Below are 20,579 nucleotides of genomic sequence, written 5' to 3'. Positions count from 1 at the left end.
CGACTGGTAGCTTCATACAGAATCACTGCTTTAAGCTTCTACAAATCCTCTCTTTATATCAACGAGAAGGTCGTCTGCATTCCAAATTATTATTCTTTTGTTTTATTCCTAATGGACCTCACGATATTGAATTATTTTGCATCTTGCCAGTAAAAAAAAAATCATTTCTGGTATGAGTATGAGAGACTAATTGTGTTTCCAGTAATTTATGAGCGTTGGCTTTGATTAGTCTATGAGTAATGTGGTCTTTATAGCTGCCAGAAATTCAGCCTGCCTGCTGTGTCCCTGTAAGCAGTTCCTCTTGCATTGTTTAATTTCTAAAGCACGGGGGAACACCATTTATTATTTACAGAAATGACTGAAGTGAATATAATATATGAAGGCGAAAATGAATAAATGAATGCGTGTGTTTTCTTTGTGCATTATGAAATAATAATGTCCCGTTTCAGAACATCGTTTTCTCAAAGGATGAGCTGCTTCTGCCACCACGGACAGAATCCCAAACAGTCACACTGTACATCACATTACTGAAGCCCAGGGGAGCAGCATTTGCATTCTGTCTGCACTGCAGTTCCTACTTTTCTCAACAAATGTCGATACTGTGTTGGCACATACTGTAGCACTGGCCGTTTCAGTTTGAGACCTGTGTTGTGGTGCCACGCTCAGTCCACATGAGTTTAATCTAGAGCTGAAATGACTGCTCAGTTAGGTGGTTATTTACTGGAAACTATTTTCCGGCATTTTCTAAGCAAAAAATGCTAAACATTTACCGCCTTGTTCTAGCTTCTCAGTTTTGAGAATGTTATGCGTTTTGGGTGAAATGTGGAAGTAAACTGAATAAGTTTAACACATATGGCTGAGAAAATAATCAGCAAACTAATTTACATTTATTACAATCTGAAATCGCAGCCCTAGTTTTATCTGCAGCCGACTGTCCTGCCAAGCAGTGTTAAACGTACAAGCCTTTGAAGCTAATATTAGCTGGCATAATTTTGTCAATGGAAGCTTGAAATCTCACCTCTGGTTCTCGCTAAAAAATAGAAAACCCGTTTTAATTTCCGTCTGTCCGCTCATCCAGACTCGTTTTACCTCCTGCTTTTGTTTTTTTTCTCTCACTGCAATGCTTTACTACAGCAAGTTGTTGCACCATGCTGATCTCCATTTTGTTTACATCTGCTTCCCCATATGATCATGAGACAGGGATCACGTTGAATCTCATAGTTAGCTTACTGTCAGTGGAAAGCTGAACTTTTAAACCCTTGTTGTTTTCAGAATGCTCCAATCGTGATGAATTATTTGTTGTTTACCGGTCTAGTCAACTGTGACGACCACATTTATCTTGCTCTAGTGCTACACAATAGTGCTATCATGTATTCCGGTGTGCTCTGTTGTTTTGACTTCTCCGTCTCTTCTTTCCAGGCACAGCACACAATCGTCAGAGGAGGCAGGATTTAATGACCCGAGCTTACTGGAAAACCTCCAGAGTAATCACGTAAGTAATGCCAAGGTTCCCTACCATCCGCCTGCACTGACGGCTGCTGTTTAGGACTAAATTAAGAGGGATTTGGACTCCTAATTGTGTGTGGTTGTGTAATGTCACTCTTGCCATTTAAAGTGGACCTCGGTGACATCGTGGACTTGTGTTGGCGTGTATGTTGTGACTGAGAACTGGTGAAACGGCTGTGATGTTTCATGGCGTGCGTTATTGTGTTTGGACAGATAAACTGACTTAATTCTCCTTCGTATCAGTTTGATTTAAAATCCTGCTGAAGGGTGGATTACTGTTTATGTACAGGACACTGTAAACACAGGCAGGCAAACAACCTAATTAGCTCATTCTGACAGGAAGAGGACATGTTTATTTGCTTATCCACTGTGGGGAACTGTACCGCTGTGGATGGTTACATTAGTGTGAACTAATGAATATGAATATAGAAAAATGACACAAGAAAATCTAATATTTGGCAGTTTTGCCTTTGTCTCAGACATGCACTCGGTCATGCAGTTTGTTGGTGTCACAGGACTGTTGAAGGGAGCAGTAAAGGCCACCTGCGATAATGAAATGGGTGAAAACTGATTGATTGGCTGTTGGAGTCGCTCAGCTGCAGAACAGTGTGGGGGAGGCAGGATGTCACATCTGATTAGTACAGTAGCACCGCCCAAGGAAAGTAGTAATCCCACTGTGATGTTTGCTTTGTTGTGACAGCAGAACCTCTGCACACATTGAGTTTATCTAGGATCTGCTTTACACTCATATTGATAGCCCCTCACCCACTGCTAATTATAGCGCACAACCACACAACCACTGTTTGGAAACCACAGTCTCTCTGATTGTCTGGTAATGATTCTGCTTATGATGAATCTGTTGTGTTGCAGTTGTACTAATGCTTTGTTGATGCTAGATGTCTCCATGTTGAAGCACATCTGTGAGTCATAACGTCCTCCTAAAGATGCTTTCTATTATGACAAGACTCATACTAATGTCGATGCTGTTATGTATTTCCAGAGTTATTTTGGGCATTTAATCCAGGTTTAACCTAATGGCACTGTCATTAGAGGATGAGTTCACCCAAAAATTAAAATACAGTCATTATCTACTCACCCACATGCACATGGAATGTCAAACAACATTTGTTTTGCAGCATTCTCTTAAACAAAGGCAGTGAATGGGTTTAAAACATAACAAAACACCTGTGAGAGTCTCCGCAAACCCTGAGATCCCAAATTCCCGTCTTTGTGCTAAGCTAGGCTAACTGGCTGTATTTTATTACACAGGACATGATGTTGGCATTGATCTTCTTCTAACTCTGAACTCTGAAACAAATATGTTCCAATATATATATCTCACATCTACAAGAGAAACATCGAGCTAGTTATTATTATCTCAGTTCAAACACTATTAATATCCCAGACCTCTCACTTGTCTGACACATAGTGAGACGATACATTTCATTAACACCTCGTGTTCTTGCAGTTCAAACACTTTGTCCTTATGGCCACCAGGATGCTTCTTACTTAAACATTACTAATCCTGATCATTAACAACACTTTTGTGGGACTGCGGGCTATTTGTAGGAGTAGTGTTGATACAGTGCAGAAGGGGGATGGCAGACTGGAGGAGAGGGGAATTAACGGTGCCGACAAAAATAAACATCCCCTCTGGTGCTTTTCGTGTTCTCTTGAGTCACTGGACATGTTCTCCGCCCGCAGACTCTCAGCAGCCTTCGTGGGTGTTTGTTTGCTCGCTGGCTCGTCTGGGATCTCTGCTTCATTTTCTTTTGACCCTTAAACTTTCTCCACACTGGCCACGTCTGAAGTGATCAGTGTCCATCACAGAGATTACCCAGGAGTCAGTGGGGGTGATGGCTGGCAGCACGGTATTAGCTGTCACATCTAATTGTGCCTCGCGCACTCCGCCTAGGTTACCACCACTCCGGGCAGGAAATACATATTTGTACTTCTACCCATGTGGGGACCCTCATAGACACAACACATTCTTTGGTCCATGACACCAGCCTTAAAGGAATGATTGTTTTGTTGCAAGAGACGATTAATACCACACTACACTTTTAAACCTTGGTGTTACTCAACAAGTTGGAGTTCTATGGGGGTTCATGGGCTGGAGTGGTTTTTTGGCTCGCCATAGTGACTTCCTGGGGTCCTGTTGACACTGTTAAGTTGATGGCCAAACCATAGAGAACCAACCCTACTGCTGCTTTAATGATATATCAGGGGTCTCTTGAATGGGATTTAGCAAAATGCAATTAACTTAATATTCCTCGCCACAGCAAAACGTGAAAGGTTCTCCCTAGAGCCGGTGTTTTGTTTGTTCCCTCTGGGCTCCTGTAGAAACACGGTGGACTCTGTTGAAGAAGACCTGCTCTCTCGAGGTGTAAAAGACTCAGTTTAAAGGAAACAAAAACACAACAATGCTTAGTTTCAGGTGATTATACAACCACAAATCCAGAGGAATTGGGACGCTGTGTAACATGTAACTACAAACAGAATGAATGTGCAAACAAACTGTGTGTACTGACAGCAGTTTTTAAAAAAGAAGGTTCTCCCAAGAAAACATACGTAATTATGTTATGATCACTGGATCTTAAACTCTCCAAAATGTAATGACACTTTAAGATCATTTCATACACCTGAACTGGTTCGTCACAAATATAGGGATAAAGGACACACACAAACACAAACATAAGCGCACACACACAGTCCCGTGTGTCCTTCAGAGGATACCTGTCAGCCCAGAGCAGATTAGCATGCTGCTAGGAGGCAGAGGGGCCTCTCACAGCCACCTGGACTGTAATAGACTCTGAGTTTTTTCATTTACAAGAGGCCCTTTGATGTGCCCTCCCCCCTCCATTCATTTGCTCCTTTGTTCCCTGTTAGAGATCTCTCATCAGGGTTGCCAGGGCCGACAGAAAGAGCAAATTTGATAAAATGGCGTGTGTGTTTGTGTGTGTGTGTGTTTACACAGCTTTTCGTTCGAGAAGGGAAAGAAAAGCAGATGTTTTTGAGTAACAAGCTCTCAACAAAGCATGGCATGGCACATATTTGTTACATCTGCTGTAAGTGTCACAGCAGGTTTTCATTATTATCGTTGGCCCGTAATGTGGAACTCATCATGTGGCATTATTCTGCCATTGATCAGATTTTTTAACAACCAGTAGCAGCCTGAATCATGTTTGCTGTATGATTCAGGCCTGCTGCAGTCCTGCATGTCTCTGCTTCGCTGACCACAAGCTGGTGGTCCTGCAGCCTTGGACAGGAGCCTCAGCAGATGCCGGTCTGAGTGAGCCCCCTGGCTTGTTACTCATACGTTTTCCCTAATTAATTTAAAATGCCCTCAGTATGTAGGTTAGGCCTTTTTTCATTAACTGAAGCAAGTATATATTACATGCACATGCATGAGTAAATGTCTGTGTGCAGATGGTGAAGTCTGTGGGATCCTACTGGCTTGTTACCAGCAGTCATTAGTCTGGCCTGAACCTGACAGCAGACACATACTGGAGCCACATGTGTTTCCGACAACTAGCGGTGGCTTCGAACAACAACATGTTGAATTAATAGCTTTTCGTCATGTCTTGAAGGGAATCTCCACGGTAACAGAAGAGCAAAGAAATAATCCGTTGTCATTTGTTTTGCCGTTTCCTCTTTCCTGCTAATATAAAATATTGATTTGTGGTGCACAGTTAGACGCTGACATTTTCCAAAAGGTTATCAGTAGGGATGCAAACCACACCAATATGCTCGGTGTGCCTCACCCTCGCCTGATGGAAACACTAATGAGACGTTGCATATTTAGCAACAGCTAGCTCTAGATTTTAAACCTGTGGTTTGGTTTCCTGGGTTGGATGTGGTAGTTTGTCTACTAACATCCTGAACTCTGAATGTCCCTGGAGTTCATCGTCACTCTGGTGAAATGCTGAACTGAGCCGTCCTGATGTAGCACACTTTATGTATCTGGTGCCAGAAAAAGGTTTGAATAAATACTATAACTTACCTTTCACTTAAATATACAGGACATACATTCATGACAAGAAGTTGTCTGTACACACGTCTGCACACTCAACATGTTACGGCAGTTAAGACTCTGTGTTTTATCAGTCTTACATATTTACATCAGCTGTGAGTCATGCAGGTCTATCAGAGTCTGTCACAGTGCTCCTTCTCTCTCTACAGTATCACAGAGGTCTGTCGGGTTGTTTTGTTTCTGTTTTGTTGTGACATGTTTTTACTGAAGAGCTTTTAGAGTCAAAGTGCCCTTTCCTCTTCTTGTAGCCTACAGCTGCTGTCATCCAGGAGTTCATGACCATGATGGCCATCTGTCACACTGCTGTCCCTGAGCGCACGGATGGAAATATCACCTACCAGGCTGCATCTCCAGGTAGATCACACTTCCATCGACACAGCGAGTGGATATACTGTACAGAATGCTGCTCTGTTATCTCCCCAGTGCACGATGTGAGTGTGTGTCAACATAATAATCTGGAAAATAAAGAACTGAACATCACCAGGATGGCGAACATTTCATCCTTATGGGCCTTCAGCTGTAGATTAAACATATACCACACTGTGGTAGTTGGTCATTAGATAGTTACTGTGGCTTCTTGTTCTTCTGTTTCATGGCTGATGGCAGCCTGCTCTATCAGTGCTTGTGGGACTTATTTAAGAGGTGCTGGAATATTTGCATGATGTTATCATATGTTTATTATTAACAGGGCCAATGTTTCCTGTTTAAAATGTCACAATTATTGTCAGTGTTTGTAAATTGTGACACGACTACATTGTAGAGCTCAGTACAGCAGAAATGAACAGAGTCATTTATCCCAAGAGAACTATTTTACCAATAAAACACACAATCAACAACATTAAGATGAATCTTAACTGTGAATTCCTTCTGGACACAGTAGTAGTCCAGTGAACATCTGATATCGTGACAGCTTTAGTTCCAAGTAAGAAATATCTTTAATTTTGCAGGCCTTCAAGTGTGAACCCCTCATAACACAACAGATTGCAGCTATAAAATCAGAAAACATTCAGATATTCCAACACTCACTGCCTTCAGCTGACTGAAGTATCATCACTGCAGAAGCTGTTAGCTGTGTTGCCTGTTTGATGGCGCTCACCTGCATGTTTACCTGCAATTCCGAGCTGCTGCAGCTCTTTCTTACCTGATGCTGGTGTGCTGAACTAGTCTGCAGGTCCAGACACTGCAGACCTTAAACTGCTGCTGCTGCAGCTCTGCACGATGCCGGCTGGACCTGGTTCCAGGTGCTTTGCGTCAATGTCGCTATGTCCTTGATTTATTTTTGTTTTTCTGTTGAGATATTAAATTTTCCATTTAGTGACCTCTGTGTCTTCAGCAAATGGAACATATCATCACAGCCTCCAGGTAGCAGTATTTCATAAAGGCCTTTATATAATCATCAGAGCAGAGAGCCAGGAATCGTATTAGAAAATAAAATATCCTGTTTACAGAGCGCGTGCTGTGTGTCACTTCTCTTTTCTTTGAAGCTTCACTTTGATCCCTCAGTCTCTCACATTCGCAGCGGTGACGCGACACCTTCCAGTCAATAAAATGGGCCTTTAAATGTGATTCTTTTTCAACTCCACAAAATCACATCCATGAGAGGAGCTGAAATCAACTACTGAGACTCTAAAATGTTTTGCCTTTGTGTTTTACATGAATGGCTGCAGTCTGCATGTTGGCTTCACCACTCAGACACAGCGGTTGCCCCTAGCAGCCGTTTGTAAATGTCCTGAAAATAAAGGACCATCCTAATGAACTCTGAAAATGTCACAATGCTTAAAGGCACAAATATGTGATCCCAATGTAAACAAAGAAGCAGCTCTCATTGGAGGACACAGAAAATAGAGATTCTGAAGCTTCTGTCATTGATTGGCAAATTGATCGACAGGGCTTTCAGTATATGGACACCAGACTGCGACCAAATGAGAGGTGTTAATGTTTCCTGATGCTTCCGACTACATTAGTGATGTTAGTAAGCACAGAAGTAAAACAGACCTTTGTTCAGTTCAGCATATTACAAACTATAAATGCTTTTTCCATCTCTCACTGTGGTGAAAATGGCTTTTGGGGCTTTAAATGAACAACTATTGATTGGCTAAAAGGGTTCTGTAATAATTGTACAAAGCAGTGCTGCTGCTGCTGCTGCTTTTTCATCTGATGAGTTTTTTGCCTGATTGCTTAGAACAATCATGGTCTTATGGCGCTTTGGGGTTTAAAGCAGAGCAGGGATTGGCTGCAAAGAGAAGGGTAGTTAAGTGAACTGTAAAAAACAAGCAGAGAGCTTTTTCTCGCCCTGCAGCATCCTCATGCAAGCTGTAGCATCAGCCGTACCTGATCCGCAGCTCTCAGTCACTGCTCTCATTGTGAAAATGTGTCGAGATGAACTAGTTTCATAAGCGCGGCTCTTTTCGTAAATGTCAGGTTCACATCGGGTTATCTTCAGACAGCGCTGTATCTGCCAACAGCCTGTGTACTTGTACTGTTGTCTGTGTTTTCATCTGTAACATTTCGTGTTTCTTTGTGCTTTCAAGATGAAGGAGCTCTGGTGAGAGCAGCGCGAAACCTCGGCTTTGTGTTCTCTGGCAGAACCCCAGACAGCGTCATTATGGAAATGGTAAGAGGGACAAGAGGAGTTTAATAAATGGCATGCCCGCTACTGTACCGATGGATGGATCCTCTAAATCTTTAATACGAGGATCCTGATGGTCTGGTTTGACCTGAAACAAGAAAAAAATGACTGACAAACCATGAGACTGTGCTCACATTGATAAATATGTGATAGTAAAGACAGAAGTATCAGCTCAATCCAAGCAGTGAGATGTGAATTACTCTTAACACTCTTTATGCTAAGATAAGCAAGCATCGTTACAATTACTCTACAGACATGAAAATGGTAATCTACTCTTCTCGCTCATTGCTGGAAAGTAAATCAGTGTATTTTCCTACTCGGTCGAATCATTCCCTTTGCCAAACTGCACATCCCGGTTATTTTCTTCATGAAGCTGTATTGTCTGTATCCTCTGTAGAGTATCTCGAGGCAGTACGTTGGCCAATTAATTCACTATTTTTTATTTTTGCACAGATGTTCCAAAACAGACCTTGAGCTAAATCTAACATACATAATTCAAGAGAACTCTTTTGTATTCACTTGGGCCCCGGTAATGGAAAATGACGAACATCCCATTCGCTGTGATTATACCCTGAGCTGAAGCAGCGTGCGTCCTCTCCAAAGCTCAGGTCACACATCCCGTTGTCCTCTTAATTGGCTAACCTGATGATTGTGCCCGAAGTAGCACAGGCAGAAAGGCCAGAACTATTTAAAAAAAAAAATAAAATAAATCTAATGCCGGGAACATCTTGTCTGCAAGACACTTGTCCGATTTCTTAACCTTTATTAGGCCTAAAGCCCTCAGCATCTCTTTAATCACTCTGTCTTGTACCTAGCGGTTTCTACAATTAAGGAAGTTAATTTAATTTTACCTTGTTATTCTCCCTCCATCAGCTCAGTGCAGGCAACTGATAAACACATTTAAAGTGCAATTAAGGCTGATTTGAGGAGGGTGGCAGGCTTGACTTGTGCTACTTAGGATAAGCTGTGTGGAAGATGACTCAGGTTGAGATGTGTCCTTTCAGAGTATGTTAACGTGTGTTTCTCTTTGGATTTAGCTCGGAACAGAGGAGAAGTACGAACTACTTCATGTGCTGGAATTCACAAGGTACATTAATCATCATGTGTACCACTGATACATGTTTTAATATGTTATCTGTACAAGCCATAGGTGTACATATACATTTTGTATTTCCTGGATGAATCTCTAAAGAACTGTATGAAAATGAAGTTCATCATCTTCCTGTCGGCCTCATGATTTGTGCTAATTAATCGTGTGACCTGGGTGTGATATCTTGTCCCCCACCTCTTTGATTTCTAATTTCAGCAGACGTATTACGGCTCAAACAGTACTCGATAATTTGCTGTAACACCTCGCGGTGTGATTCTCTCACTTTTTTTTCTCCTCCCATCCCACCTTCATCTCCTTCTCTTGTCTTTTTTTCCTCTCACAGCGCGAGGAAGAGGATGTCAGTCATCATGCGCACCCCATCTGGGAAGATCCGCCTCTACTGCAAGGGAGCGGTGAGTGTCTGTCTCTCTCCATGGCAACGCATGACAGCCCATCACCATTGTTGGCACACGCACACGCACACACACACACACACACACACACACACACACACACACACACCCCGAAAGCTCTTCTCCCCTCATTGCCTCTCGCTCTTGTCAGGACATTTTTACAACGAGCAGCATAAAGTGAGATCACGATTTTTTACCTATGTGTATCTCTGCAAAACAAGCATGTTTTACACCAGCACCGACCAGATTCACTTCACAGCTGCAGGCGTATGTATGGGGATATTTAAATTCGTCTGCAAGTCCTAGTATTTCAAAATATTAATGTATATATATATATACATTGTGTTACATATAGCCAAAAAATATTACTTAACGGCTTATTGCCCAGCTGTTACACATACCTAGAACTCACAACATTCAAACAGGGCTCCAGACTAACTTTTTATACTGGTTGCACTCGTGCTCCTTACCTTTTAATTTAGCTGTACCCAATGATATGATATATACCAAATATATACTAATTTAACTTTTTTACACATTATGTAAATGATCAACCAATGGGAATGTTCTCTGGCTCTTGACAGATTTCTGGGTGCACGTGTGACCAAACTAGTCGAACCCTGGAGCCCTGTAAAAGAAAATATATATTTGGTGCAATTGTGACAATTAGGCAACATGTCGTGTATTTATTCTGCTATGAGCAGCTGGTAAACTGGAGGAGTTTGAAGGGATTTCAGTGTGCATGTTTGGCCTTCTCAGTCTTATCTAATCATGAGGTTAGTAACAATGTAACACAGTGAAGTTTATCATTTATTACAGGTTTTCCATTCACTTGTTCTTGTTGTGTAAGTAGGTTTTAAGACAAGCATATCTAGCAAATGTATAATTTTCCTAAATTTGTCTGAGCAGGTTTAGTGCTTATGTATTATTTTCCTTCTTATGTTTTATTTTAGTTTGACACAATAAATATTTTGTGATTTTGTGATATTTTTTCTGCCACTAAAACACATTACTCCGAGAATAATTTATTCATTACAAGATCCAGATACGTGTCATGTATTAATTCATTCTCCTGTAGCTGTGTTGAAATGAATAATTATTTCAGCACAAAAAGCTTGAGGGCCATTTGGCAAATCTGAGTCTGTTCTGAGTGCAACATAAAGGGCTCGATCCAACCTGAGAACACCCATTTGCCCCGTAGTCCAGGATGTTCCTTTCTGCCTTCTCCGGGTGTCGATAACCAGTGAGTGTTTGTTATCCTTCAGGACACGGTGATCTATGACCGTCTGGCAGACAGCTCGAGGTACAAAGAGATCACGTTGAAGCACCTGGAACAGTTTGCAACTGAAGGTGAGTGGACCGACATCGCCCCCTGTCTGCTGCACGGGAAAAAAAAATCTTTTAGGAATGCTTCAAATGTATTTTTCTTTATGGTCATTATCATCACCTGGTCATCAGTTGCAGCATAAGAAGTAGGTTTTTGTTTTTTTTTAGAATTCATCCATATATTGTAGTGAACAGTAAATCCTAGTCTGAGTATGCTGAGGTATATTAAAGGCAGTGCAGCTGAAAAAAACTGCATCTTCTCTCTGTTCTGTGTTCACACTGCCCCCTTGTGAGACACCAGCAAAATGATGTCATTCAGAATATTTGATGCAGGCTAAATATAGCATCCAGGACAGATTGTGAAGATCATAATTTTGAGAGGCCTGAATAAAATATAACTTCCTTTGTCTCTCTGACAAGAAGAATTATCTATTAATAAATACATATTTGATCTTTCTCAAGTGTTACAAGCACTGAACACAGAAACTGTAATTAGTTGCGATTTAGATAGTGTGACTTTGTACATTTTAATGTTCACATGAACTACAAACACAATTTCTGATACAGTGGATAATGTGTCTATGTTAATTAAATCAATTTTTAAGCATCATGACATGTAATCTGCTGAGATGACAAGGTGCATCTGGAGCAAGGGCAGAGATAGAGGGAATTTGCTGCACAAGTATCCGGTAGCCGTCATGAGAACTACGATTCTTGGGCATCATATGTTTGCCGGAAATAATCGTGAGAAACTACATCTCTGTCATCTCAAGATCATTTTCTAAAACTGATGATAAAAATAACTTCCTATGACGTAATTGTCAGTGTGACAGTCCTCGCATCAGCTGAGTGATTATGTCATTTCATATGGAAAGGATTAATATTCAGTCATTAAGTTAATTGATGAAACAAACAAAGAAAGTGAGTGTGGGTAGACGGCTAATTGCCCTCTGTTGTTTCTGACCTGCTGTTTTCCTCTTCCAGGCCTGCGTACCCTGTGCTTTGCGGTGGCAGATGTCAGTGAGTCGTCCTATCAGCACTGGCTGGAGATCCAGAACAGAGCCTCCACCTCCCTCCAGAACAGAGCCCTTAAACTGGAAGAGAGCTACGAGCTGATAGAGAAGGTGAAATGTGTTTGTGTGGTGTCAGTTCCTGATGCCATGACTGCCTGTTATGTTTCCTGAATTTTTGCCTGGGCGTCCTGCCACCATACTCTGTGAAATGCTCTAGCTTGGCAAGTAAGAAGCAATTTGTCTTCATCTGGTTACCTGCTGCATTTATTTAATACACAAGGTTTCATACAAATCATTTCTGATAGACTTTAGTGTTCATGCACACAGACTGGGCACAGACTCAAGGCACCCAAATGTAACTAATGGGACAGTGCAATCACACCTGGAAATGTATAAAAAGCTCCAAATTGTGTGTTTGCTTGAAGGAGATTTGAGGTTTCACCAGCAGGTAGAATTGGTTTCCTGTGAGGTGGGTCTGTGTGGAAGCGCTAGTCAAACACAGGAAGCCACAGTCGTAAATCAGCCACTTGGCATGTTCCTCACGGCTGCTCCTGGCTGCCCAAAACAAATGGAGGCAATCAATCATGAAATAAACATAAAAGCTTTCAGAAAGGAAAATGTAATGTGCATTGCTTAATGGGCAGAGCGTGGCACTGATTCTGCCAAGGTTTGGGGGTTCATTGCTCCTCAGGGCCACCCATACTTGGAACTGCACACAGTGACGCCACATGGGGGCACAATGGAGTCGCAGTGAAATTCCAACACTGTGTGAAAACATCTGAGATTACTCTTTCACACCCTCTTTCAAACAAACGGCTCAAGTGTGATTAACTACTGTTTAAGAAAGGTGACAAACTTTACATAATTTAGGCTTGACAGGATTTACTTGATAATTAACTTTACAATTTAACTTAATCCCTTTGTTTTTGTGTTCTGTATTTAAAATCTTTTGTATTTCTGTGCAGTTTTTTTTAAAGTACCCAAAAGTCGTAAAGATATCGTTCTAAAATACTCCATTACTTTGGTTAAAGTAAAGGTCACCCATATAGTTAGAACTGATTTAAATTTCAAGGTATTTGTATGTAACCAAAGTATAATATTCTTTGATATCTAATACTGCAGTTGATTATTATTCTAAATATCTGGTACTTTACTGTGCTTAAGAAAATAGTGAATCACTGTAACCGTATGACCCAAATCTTCCTTCAACAAAGTGACTATTACGCTCACATTACTCAGTTTTACAGTGCGTTCATATAAAGTAAACTGTTGTGGTCTTTCAAGCAAATGTTTCTCATCAACTTTGCTGATTAGTTTAAGCTTAATTTGATTATTTCTAGACGACATGCACTTTAGCTCAGCCAACTACCAGTAACTGGATAAATATTCCAGGAAGACAATCGTAAGGAAACGTCAGTCTTCTGCGCTGCAGCCTCAGTTTATAAACTTTAATTTCTTACAAATTAGAAGTAGAGCAGGAAATAACTGACTCTCCTCTACAGTGGATGAATTCAGAGGCAGCTGATCTCTCAGTACTGCATGACACTTGAATTATTCTACCAGCTGCGAGCTAGTGGCTAGTGTTATGGTCCCACCCTGGCTTAAGGGTTGAATTATGATCCAAGTGGCTCTTGTATCATAATCCAAGAGAACAACAACAGGATCAATAGAACAATCACATCAAAAAGGCAAATGAGGACTCATGAGATATAGTCATGTTTTTTTTTCCCCCAGGCACAGTTTTCAGTGCTGTGTTGTTCCAAATGATTAGAGAGGACAGAGCTATAGATGTATAAGCAGCAGGGCTCAGGAGCGCTTCCTCTGCCTTTCCTCTGCTGCCGGGTCCTGTCTCCCCTCTACCCCTGGGTCTCGTCAAATCTCCGGCCCTGTTGTGGCCCCATACGAGCCCACAACCAGCCCCAAAGAACCACCGAGTTTCCTGGGAAAAAACACCAACAGTATTTTGTGGCCGTGCTTGTGTGTGTGTGAGAGGTCTCTTCTGCAGATGCACACATGCACATACATACACATGCACACACTCTTGCACACACAGGCGTAGTAACGTATCCAATACCCCTAAAGCCCATTGTGGTTTTTCTGGGTGATAAACAAGGGCAGCTGATGAGAGGAAAAACACGAGTGAATGAGTGACACAATCCCGGCTCACATGTTTCTCTGACACATGACGTTTTAAAGGCCTTCCTCTGTTTTGATCACCACTTACTGACCTTTTTTTTCTCGTTCTTTTCCCCTGTTTTCGGGTGCAGAACCTGCAGCTGCTGGGGGCTACGGCCATAGAGGACAAGCTCCAGGATAAGGTGCCTGAGACCATTGAGACTCTGATGAAGGCGGACATCAAGATCTGGATCCTGACGGGAGACAAACAGGAAACGGCCATTAATATTGGTGAGAGTCAGGAGTTGAGTGTGTTGCTGACCTGGAGACTTGAATCCGCGTCCTCCAATTTAAGAACAGCCTTGTTGTGCACTTTGCCTCCGTGTTTCCCCAGCGAAGCTTGATACAAGCATAATGCTGATAGCGGTTTACAAAAGCAGCTGGAGTCGTGGTAATGGGGACCAACAACAGATGGTTGCGATAAGATCATACAGTGGATGTGGATTAATTCAATCTACTGGATTTAAAGGGGAAATCCAGAGACTTAGTGTTCCACTTCCATAAAATTGGGAGACTCACAAGATATCCTGACAATAATAATTAAGTTATGTTTTCATGATTTGAAGAGACAGGAGAGATAAGTGAGTCAAGTTTATTTTATATATCACAGAAATTGTTTCAGCAAGTAAAATGAATTAAAACCATTTAAAACAGCAAAAAATGAAGTAAAAAAATACATAAAACAGAAGAAACAACAGATCATAAAACTCACACACAATTAAAAGCACTATACAGACCCAGATGAAGCCGCCTTAGACAGCCACCACAGCGTCTGCCATCATCCAGTATTGTTCTGACAAATGCAAAGTTAAATACTGCAACTCTGACTAGCGACCTCCAGACGGTGGGCTTTCTTTGCAAGCGTGGAGATGAAATAGCTCTTGCATTCATAATGGTCTCAGTAACCCTGCATTAGTATTTGTGCATCAGGATCATTATGGCTGCCTGTGCACTTGGCCTCAACCAAACGGAAAGTCACCGCTGAACCTGATGTGTGTGGTGATAAATTGTTTGCCGGCTTTTTACAGGTACGGCAGTCAGTCGTGTGGTCATTATTCACCCAGCAAGACAAACTACTGACAAGCTGAATGCTTCTCTGTCACACATATCGCGCAAAAGCATCGGTCGCAGAATGCCACATGATGTATGAGCACACTTCACTGACGTGAAATACATAACACACAAATGTACACAAGCAGGCAGCTCTCATGTATCTGGCTCCCCTGGAGGTTTTAGCCTTGCAGATGTTATCAGAAAGGTGAATGAAGAGCTCTGGTCCACCAGTTTCAGCTCAGCTTTCTTAATTGGCTGTGTTCCTACAGCTCTTAGATGTGGCTGAATACTACAAACGGACCAACCCTGAACGCAACCAAGGTTTAAACAGTCCAGAAAAACAGATATGAAAAGTACCTCCGTTTGTGGCTGTACCTACCACTGAGGCGTGCCTGAATCAGCCCTTTGTGCCCACCGTGCCCAGATGTGAGGGAGCTCTGCGAGAGCACACGCTCACTGGAAGTATTTTTACAGGTCCGCCGCTTGACTAGGCCGCTCTGTAAAATCTCCGCTCAATATTGACTTTGTTTTTACTATTTTCCTCACTGAAAGATGATCCCCATTGCCAGGGTTAATGGTACACCCTTTGCCACATTGGACTGGTGAATTTTGCCCATTGCATTTAGATTTTTCAAGGTGGCCACCCAAACGCCTCTCTTGGCACAGATCCTTGGGTTTAAATTCAGTTGAGTTTTCTTTTCTCACATATTTATGACACTGAAGCATATATGATCCATTTGATCCGAAGCTGAAAAGACTGCTGTTTCAATTTATCCCTAATCCAGAACTATCATGACTAATATACAGTAACTACTCTTGCTGCCTGAGGAAAGTGCAGTGTTTGCTCTGGGACACGCTCCCAGTGCTGTGGGGTGTTTGTTGAGCGGAGTTTAAATGCTCATGATGCTTTGGCAGGTCCGAGCCAGAAATCAGCTTGTTGAAAATATCCCAGATGAGAGCCACATAAGAGAGAGTGAACACAACCTTTTGTTAAACCTGCGCAAAATGAGGAGAAACTACATTGTACGAAGACTTTATTCAGTATTGCGATGATATGACTTGTGAATGATAAAAATTGATGTACCCATATTAGCTCTTCACTCAGCCATTATGCTAGCTAACCTTGCAGTCGCCACCAAACTGACATACATTACAAGTGTAGGGGCGTCTGATCGCGAGCTGGGACTTCATCTGCATGTCTTGCCAGCCAGCAGCCATCTTGGCAACGCCCCTGAATAGTTATTACAGGCTGAAAAGACCAGGCCTCTATCTGAGTGAATGTGGAAGGGAATAAAACTGCATTTATTGAATCACCAGTCAAATCTCATAAAAAACAAAACGCTTAAAAAGTTTGGCGTCTTTGCCTCAAAGTCATCTTAAAATCCCTTTTTTCCCCAAAGTTTACACTTCTTCTCTTACATGCGTAACGTTATATGACACCAGCTTTTTCTTCAGCTAGTCCTTCCTGACACTAAATTGCTTCAAACTCTTGGGAATCTCAACTGTTGACGCAGCAACGTGATTGGCTAGATATGTGTCCTGGTTCCACAGGTCATCAAGCAGACAATTGGCTTTTCGGGGGGGAAGGGACAGGATACGTATCAAATAACTACTGTTTCTGGTGGTGAATGTGCGGTTTGCAAAAATAAAATTGATATGTTAGCATGCTTACAGGCAGTCGTTTGTGTGACACGTGAATGGTCATGGTCTTGATAAAGATGAAAATGTGTCCCGTATCTGCCTACATAACTATGAACCCCCGTGATACCGACCTTCACACCTTTTTCATCAGTCATTTGTTTCAGGTTTCCATTCTTTCTACCTGCCGTAGTCTTAGTGGTATGTGGTATCCATATTGAATACCCTCTGTCGTTAAGATTCTATCTGTAAAGTAATTGTTGCTCTCTTTGCAACATTTGAGATTACTGCGACTTGAGTGTCCCCGTTACACATTCCTCAACTCCAGTGGGAGCCATGTTTAGTTCCGCCTGAGATGGAGAAAGGCCAGGAATCCGACGTTCTCTGGGTGAAATAAAAAAGGGCAGTTTGGCCGCAGTCAAATGAGCTCAAGGTAAACACATTAAGCGGAAGGGCTGTGGTAAGAATCGACAAGGGGGGAAGGAGGGAGAGACGCTGTGTTGAGATGGGGAGACATTTTCCTTGCATTGGCAAATTTCTGGACGTTTGCACCTTTGCACTTAAGAAAACAATCTGGCAGTCCCAGACCCCGACGCTGTTTGGTTTTCACTCTGGAGGTGAAACCCTCTCATTTCCTCATGCACACCTCATGCTCTGTGTGTACTGTGTGTGTGTGCACTATTGTGTTCGACTGTGTGTTTTGTGCACAGAAAATACCACCCATGCATTCACGAAAACACGGGCTTTGTGGTAACCCCCTTAAAGAAACTAGAATCTCTCTCCAGACAGAAGCAAAGTGTCGAAGCCCACAAACATTCATGCGGTCATGCCACAGATGGCAGCCTTTTCATTCAGCCTCGGCTTTTAAACTGAAGGCTTCACTGTCGGTTCCTGAAACATTTCTGTTTTCCCCGACCGGAGGCTCCCTCCACCACCTCGCCGGTGACCCTGAGCATCTGTCCCAGCCAAGAGCTGAGGGGAACGCTCCCCCGAGAGTCATGTTGGGTAACTCAGAGTTGTAACTGCCTATTAAAACAGGAAACTGACAAACCCTTGTAAACCAAACTCATTAGTCATGTCCCGAGACACTGGCTCTGAGCTGTAACATTTTAATTGGTGTCCTTTAAACTGTATTTCTGAACACTGTTGTGTCCTTTATCTGTTTGATTTTGTTATATTTTATCTATTTAATCTCTGTGTGTTTGAGCCTAAGGCAGATGAGTTGTCAAGCTGAATGAGGTTATAGAGCTAAGCTCAAGTTGATGTAGTAGTAAAGTGGTAATTCATTTCATTTGAACTATTTCCTGCCTATCTGCACGCATAATATCAGTCTTTTCTAGTCTTATAGATTTTCTCTAATTTGTGGTAATTGCTCTAATTCCCTCTTCTGTTTTTCTGTCTCCATGTAGGACATTCCTGCAAACTGCTGACCAAGAACATGGGCATGCTGGTAATCAATGAAGACACTCTTGATGTGAGTATTTAGCTTTCTGCTCTCTTTTTTTACTCACTCTGTTATTGTTTTTAATCTTGTGTCATGTATACATTTTCCACTATATTCACTTTTCTGTGCACTCAAGTCGAAACAGTTTCCTAAAACATTTATTTAAACTCTTTCACTGATCTCGAGGGTGAAAATATGACATCATGAGGACATCCCCTCCGTATAATAATCCCCTAATCTCATCACCTAATTCCTGTGAAAGAAATCCAACTCTAAACTGAAAGGATGACTCCACAGAGAGCCTTCCACACATAAAAACAGCCGCCACACATCCTGAATCTGCCGTTAACATCTCAAAGACACCCAGCAGAGAAGTGTGTTGACCCCTCGGCAGGAGAGCCTTGTCTGTTGTTTCTGAGATTCAAAAGGGCAAGTTGCTGCACTTCCAGCAGGAGAAGGCTCAGCAGAGGAGCCACAGATGGAGGTGAAACCTGACTGGGTTTTAAGAAGAGGGGGACTGGTGAGAAAAAAGTGGTTGAAGGTGGGGAAAACAGCAGGGGGGTGTTTTGAGGGGCGATGACGGACGGCCTTCACTCTGTCAGGCAGTCGTTGAGCGTGATAAATGAAGCCGAGGTAGAAACTTTGGGTCGGTGCATTCATAAAGCACACGGAGCGGCACTTTGAAATGTCAGCTCCGATTCTCCTGTGGTTGAGCAGATGCTTACATAAGGCAGTTTGTTAAAACGAGAAGGGAAAGACCTCTCCACCAAGACTGAGGAGGCCCAGAGAACAGAGGGCCTGGCAGCAGGGCGGGTAACTCCGAGTGCTCTTGTGCTGCGAAAGAGAGTAATTGGAGCATGTCTTCCCTCTTTGCTTTGTTTAGAAATGGTTATCAAAGGGAGGACAAAGTTGTAGACATCCTCTGTACTAAATCTTACTTGGACTGAAATTCCCAAAGTGAAACTTGGTCTCCGAGGAAGGATTAGGTCATTTTGGACAGCTTTGTCCTCCAGTCAGCATGCTTAATCATTTGGAGCGCTTACAGGATTAATTAAGCGTCAGTATATTCATCTTTAGGAAGTGCAGTCACAGATAGTTTGAGCTGATTATTTAAATTGTTGTGTGAATTGTATAGATCAATTAGTTGATTAGTTGATTTTTTATAATCCGTTGCATGTTTTCAAAGCAAACATGTCAAACATTTGCTGTTTCCAGCTTCTTAAATGAAAAGAATTGCAGCGTTTCTATGTCGTGTATGAGAGTAAATTAAAAGTCTTGTGGTTTTGGACTGTTGCTTTGACAAAATAAACGATTTTTTACATTCTATAGACCAAACAAGTCAAATTAGTTTTAATTATCTAGTTCAGAGTCTCAAATCATATCTCCTCAGTGGGGTTTATAATCCATACAGTGTACACCGCCCTCTGTGCTAAATGGTGAAAATAATGGGCAGATTAATCAACAATGAAAATAATCGTTATTTGCAACCACAGGGGAAAATTGCACTGGATAGTAATTGCTGAGGTGCTCTTTCAGAGAAAGGTATCTCAGAAAAACACATGTCCACACTCTTCTCACTAAGGTGGAGGCTCCCCTCTTTGAGTGTCTCTTAGTCAAAGACAGATGATGACATTATGTCCACACAAATGTCCAGATTCCACATCATGAGTGTCACGTCCTGTTAGCTATATCACTCAAGGGCCTATATCAACAATGGAGCTCAGTCTTTATGGGAAGCTCTTGTGGATTTTTTTCTGAATGGACGCCACATACACATTCCAAAACCAAACACTAGCTGGTCACATAGGCTAAACTGCTCATTACAGCCATAACAAAGAGGCTTTAGGAGGAGACACGTAGCATTAGCCCTAAAATTCCTCGGTGGAAATTAGGGGGGAAATGGCCGCCGTACTTGAGGAAATGGTAAACGTTGCTTATCACACCGTGTGATGAATAGATTGTGTGGCCCAAACAGAGTGGATTCTCTCTCATACAGATGGTATACAGGCTTCTACAAAGCACACACACACACACACACACACACACACACACACACACACACACACACACACACACACACAACACAGACTAACTCTGAGATGTTGTTAACTGAGATGGAGAGGTTTTCTTTTTTGGCTCTGTGGTGGAATATAGATATCACAGATGCCTATCACTGATTCTGACCTGTACTTCTCTCTCTTTCTCCCACACACACACACACACACACACACACACACACACACACACAAGCCTGCCCCC

The 20,579-nt window shown here is 42.1% G+C and overlaps 1 protein-coding gene across 7 annotated transcripts in view; it reads left to right on the top strand.

The window, feature by feature from the left end:
* atp8a1 (ATPase phospholipid transporting 8A1) overlaps positions 1-20,579 on the top strand; it is a 116,591-nt gene that overhangs the window by 54,566 nt on the left and 41,446 nt on the right. For all 7 annotated transcript variants that reach the window (XM_037077127.1, XM_037077129.1, XM_037077125.1 and 4 more), the window contains 9 exons: positions 1,420-1,492; positions 5,788-5,893; positions 8,071-8,153; positions 9,206-9,255; positions 9,602-9,671; positions 10,937-11,021; positions 11,982-12,121; positions 14,278-14,416; positions 18,286-18,350. In XM_037077127.1, coding sequence (XP_036933022.1) covers positions 1,420-1,492; positions 5,788-5,893; positions 8,071-8,153; positions 9,206-9,255; positions 9,602-9,671; positions 10,937-11,021; positions 11,982-12,121; positions 14,278-14,416; positions 18,286-18,350 — 811 coding nt within the window. The remainder of the gene's footprint in view (positions 1-1,419; positions 1,493-5,787; positions 5,894-8,070; positions 8,154-9,205; positions 9,256-9,601; positions 9,672-10,936; positions 11,022-11,981; positions 12,122-14,277; positions 14,417-18,285; positions 18,351-20,579) is intronic.

The sequence above is a fragment of the Acanthopagrus latus genome, chromosome 18 (genome assembly GCF_904848185.1).
Source record: "Acanthopagrus latus isolate v.2019 chromosome 18, fAcaLat1.1, whole genome shotgun sequence".
In the NCBI taxonomy this organism is placed as follows: Eukaryota; Metazoa; Chordata; class Actinopteri; order Spariformes; family Sparidae; genus Acanthopagrus; species Acanthopagrus latus.
The sequence above is the reverse complement of the archived record's forward strand: the minus strand, read 5'-3'. Positions and strand labels throughout refer to the sequence as shown.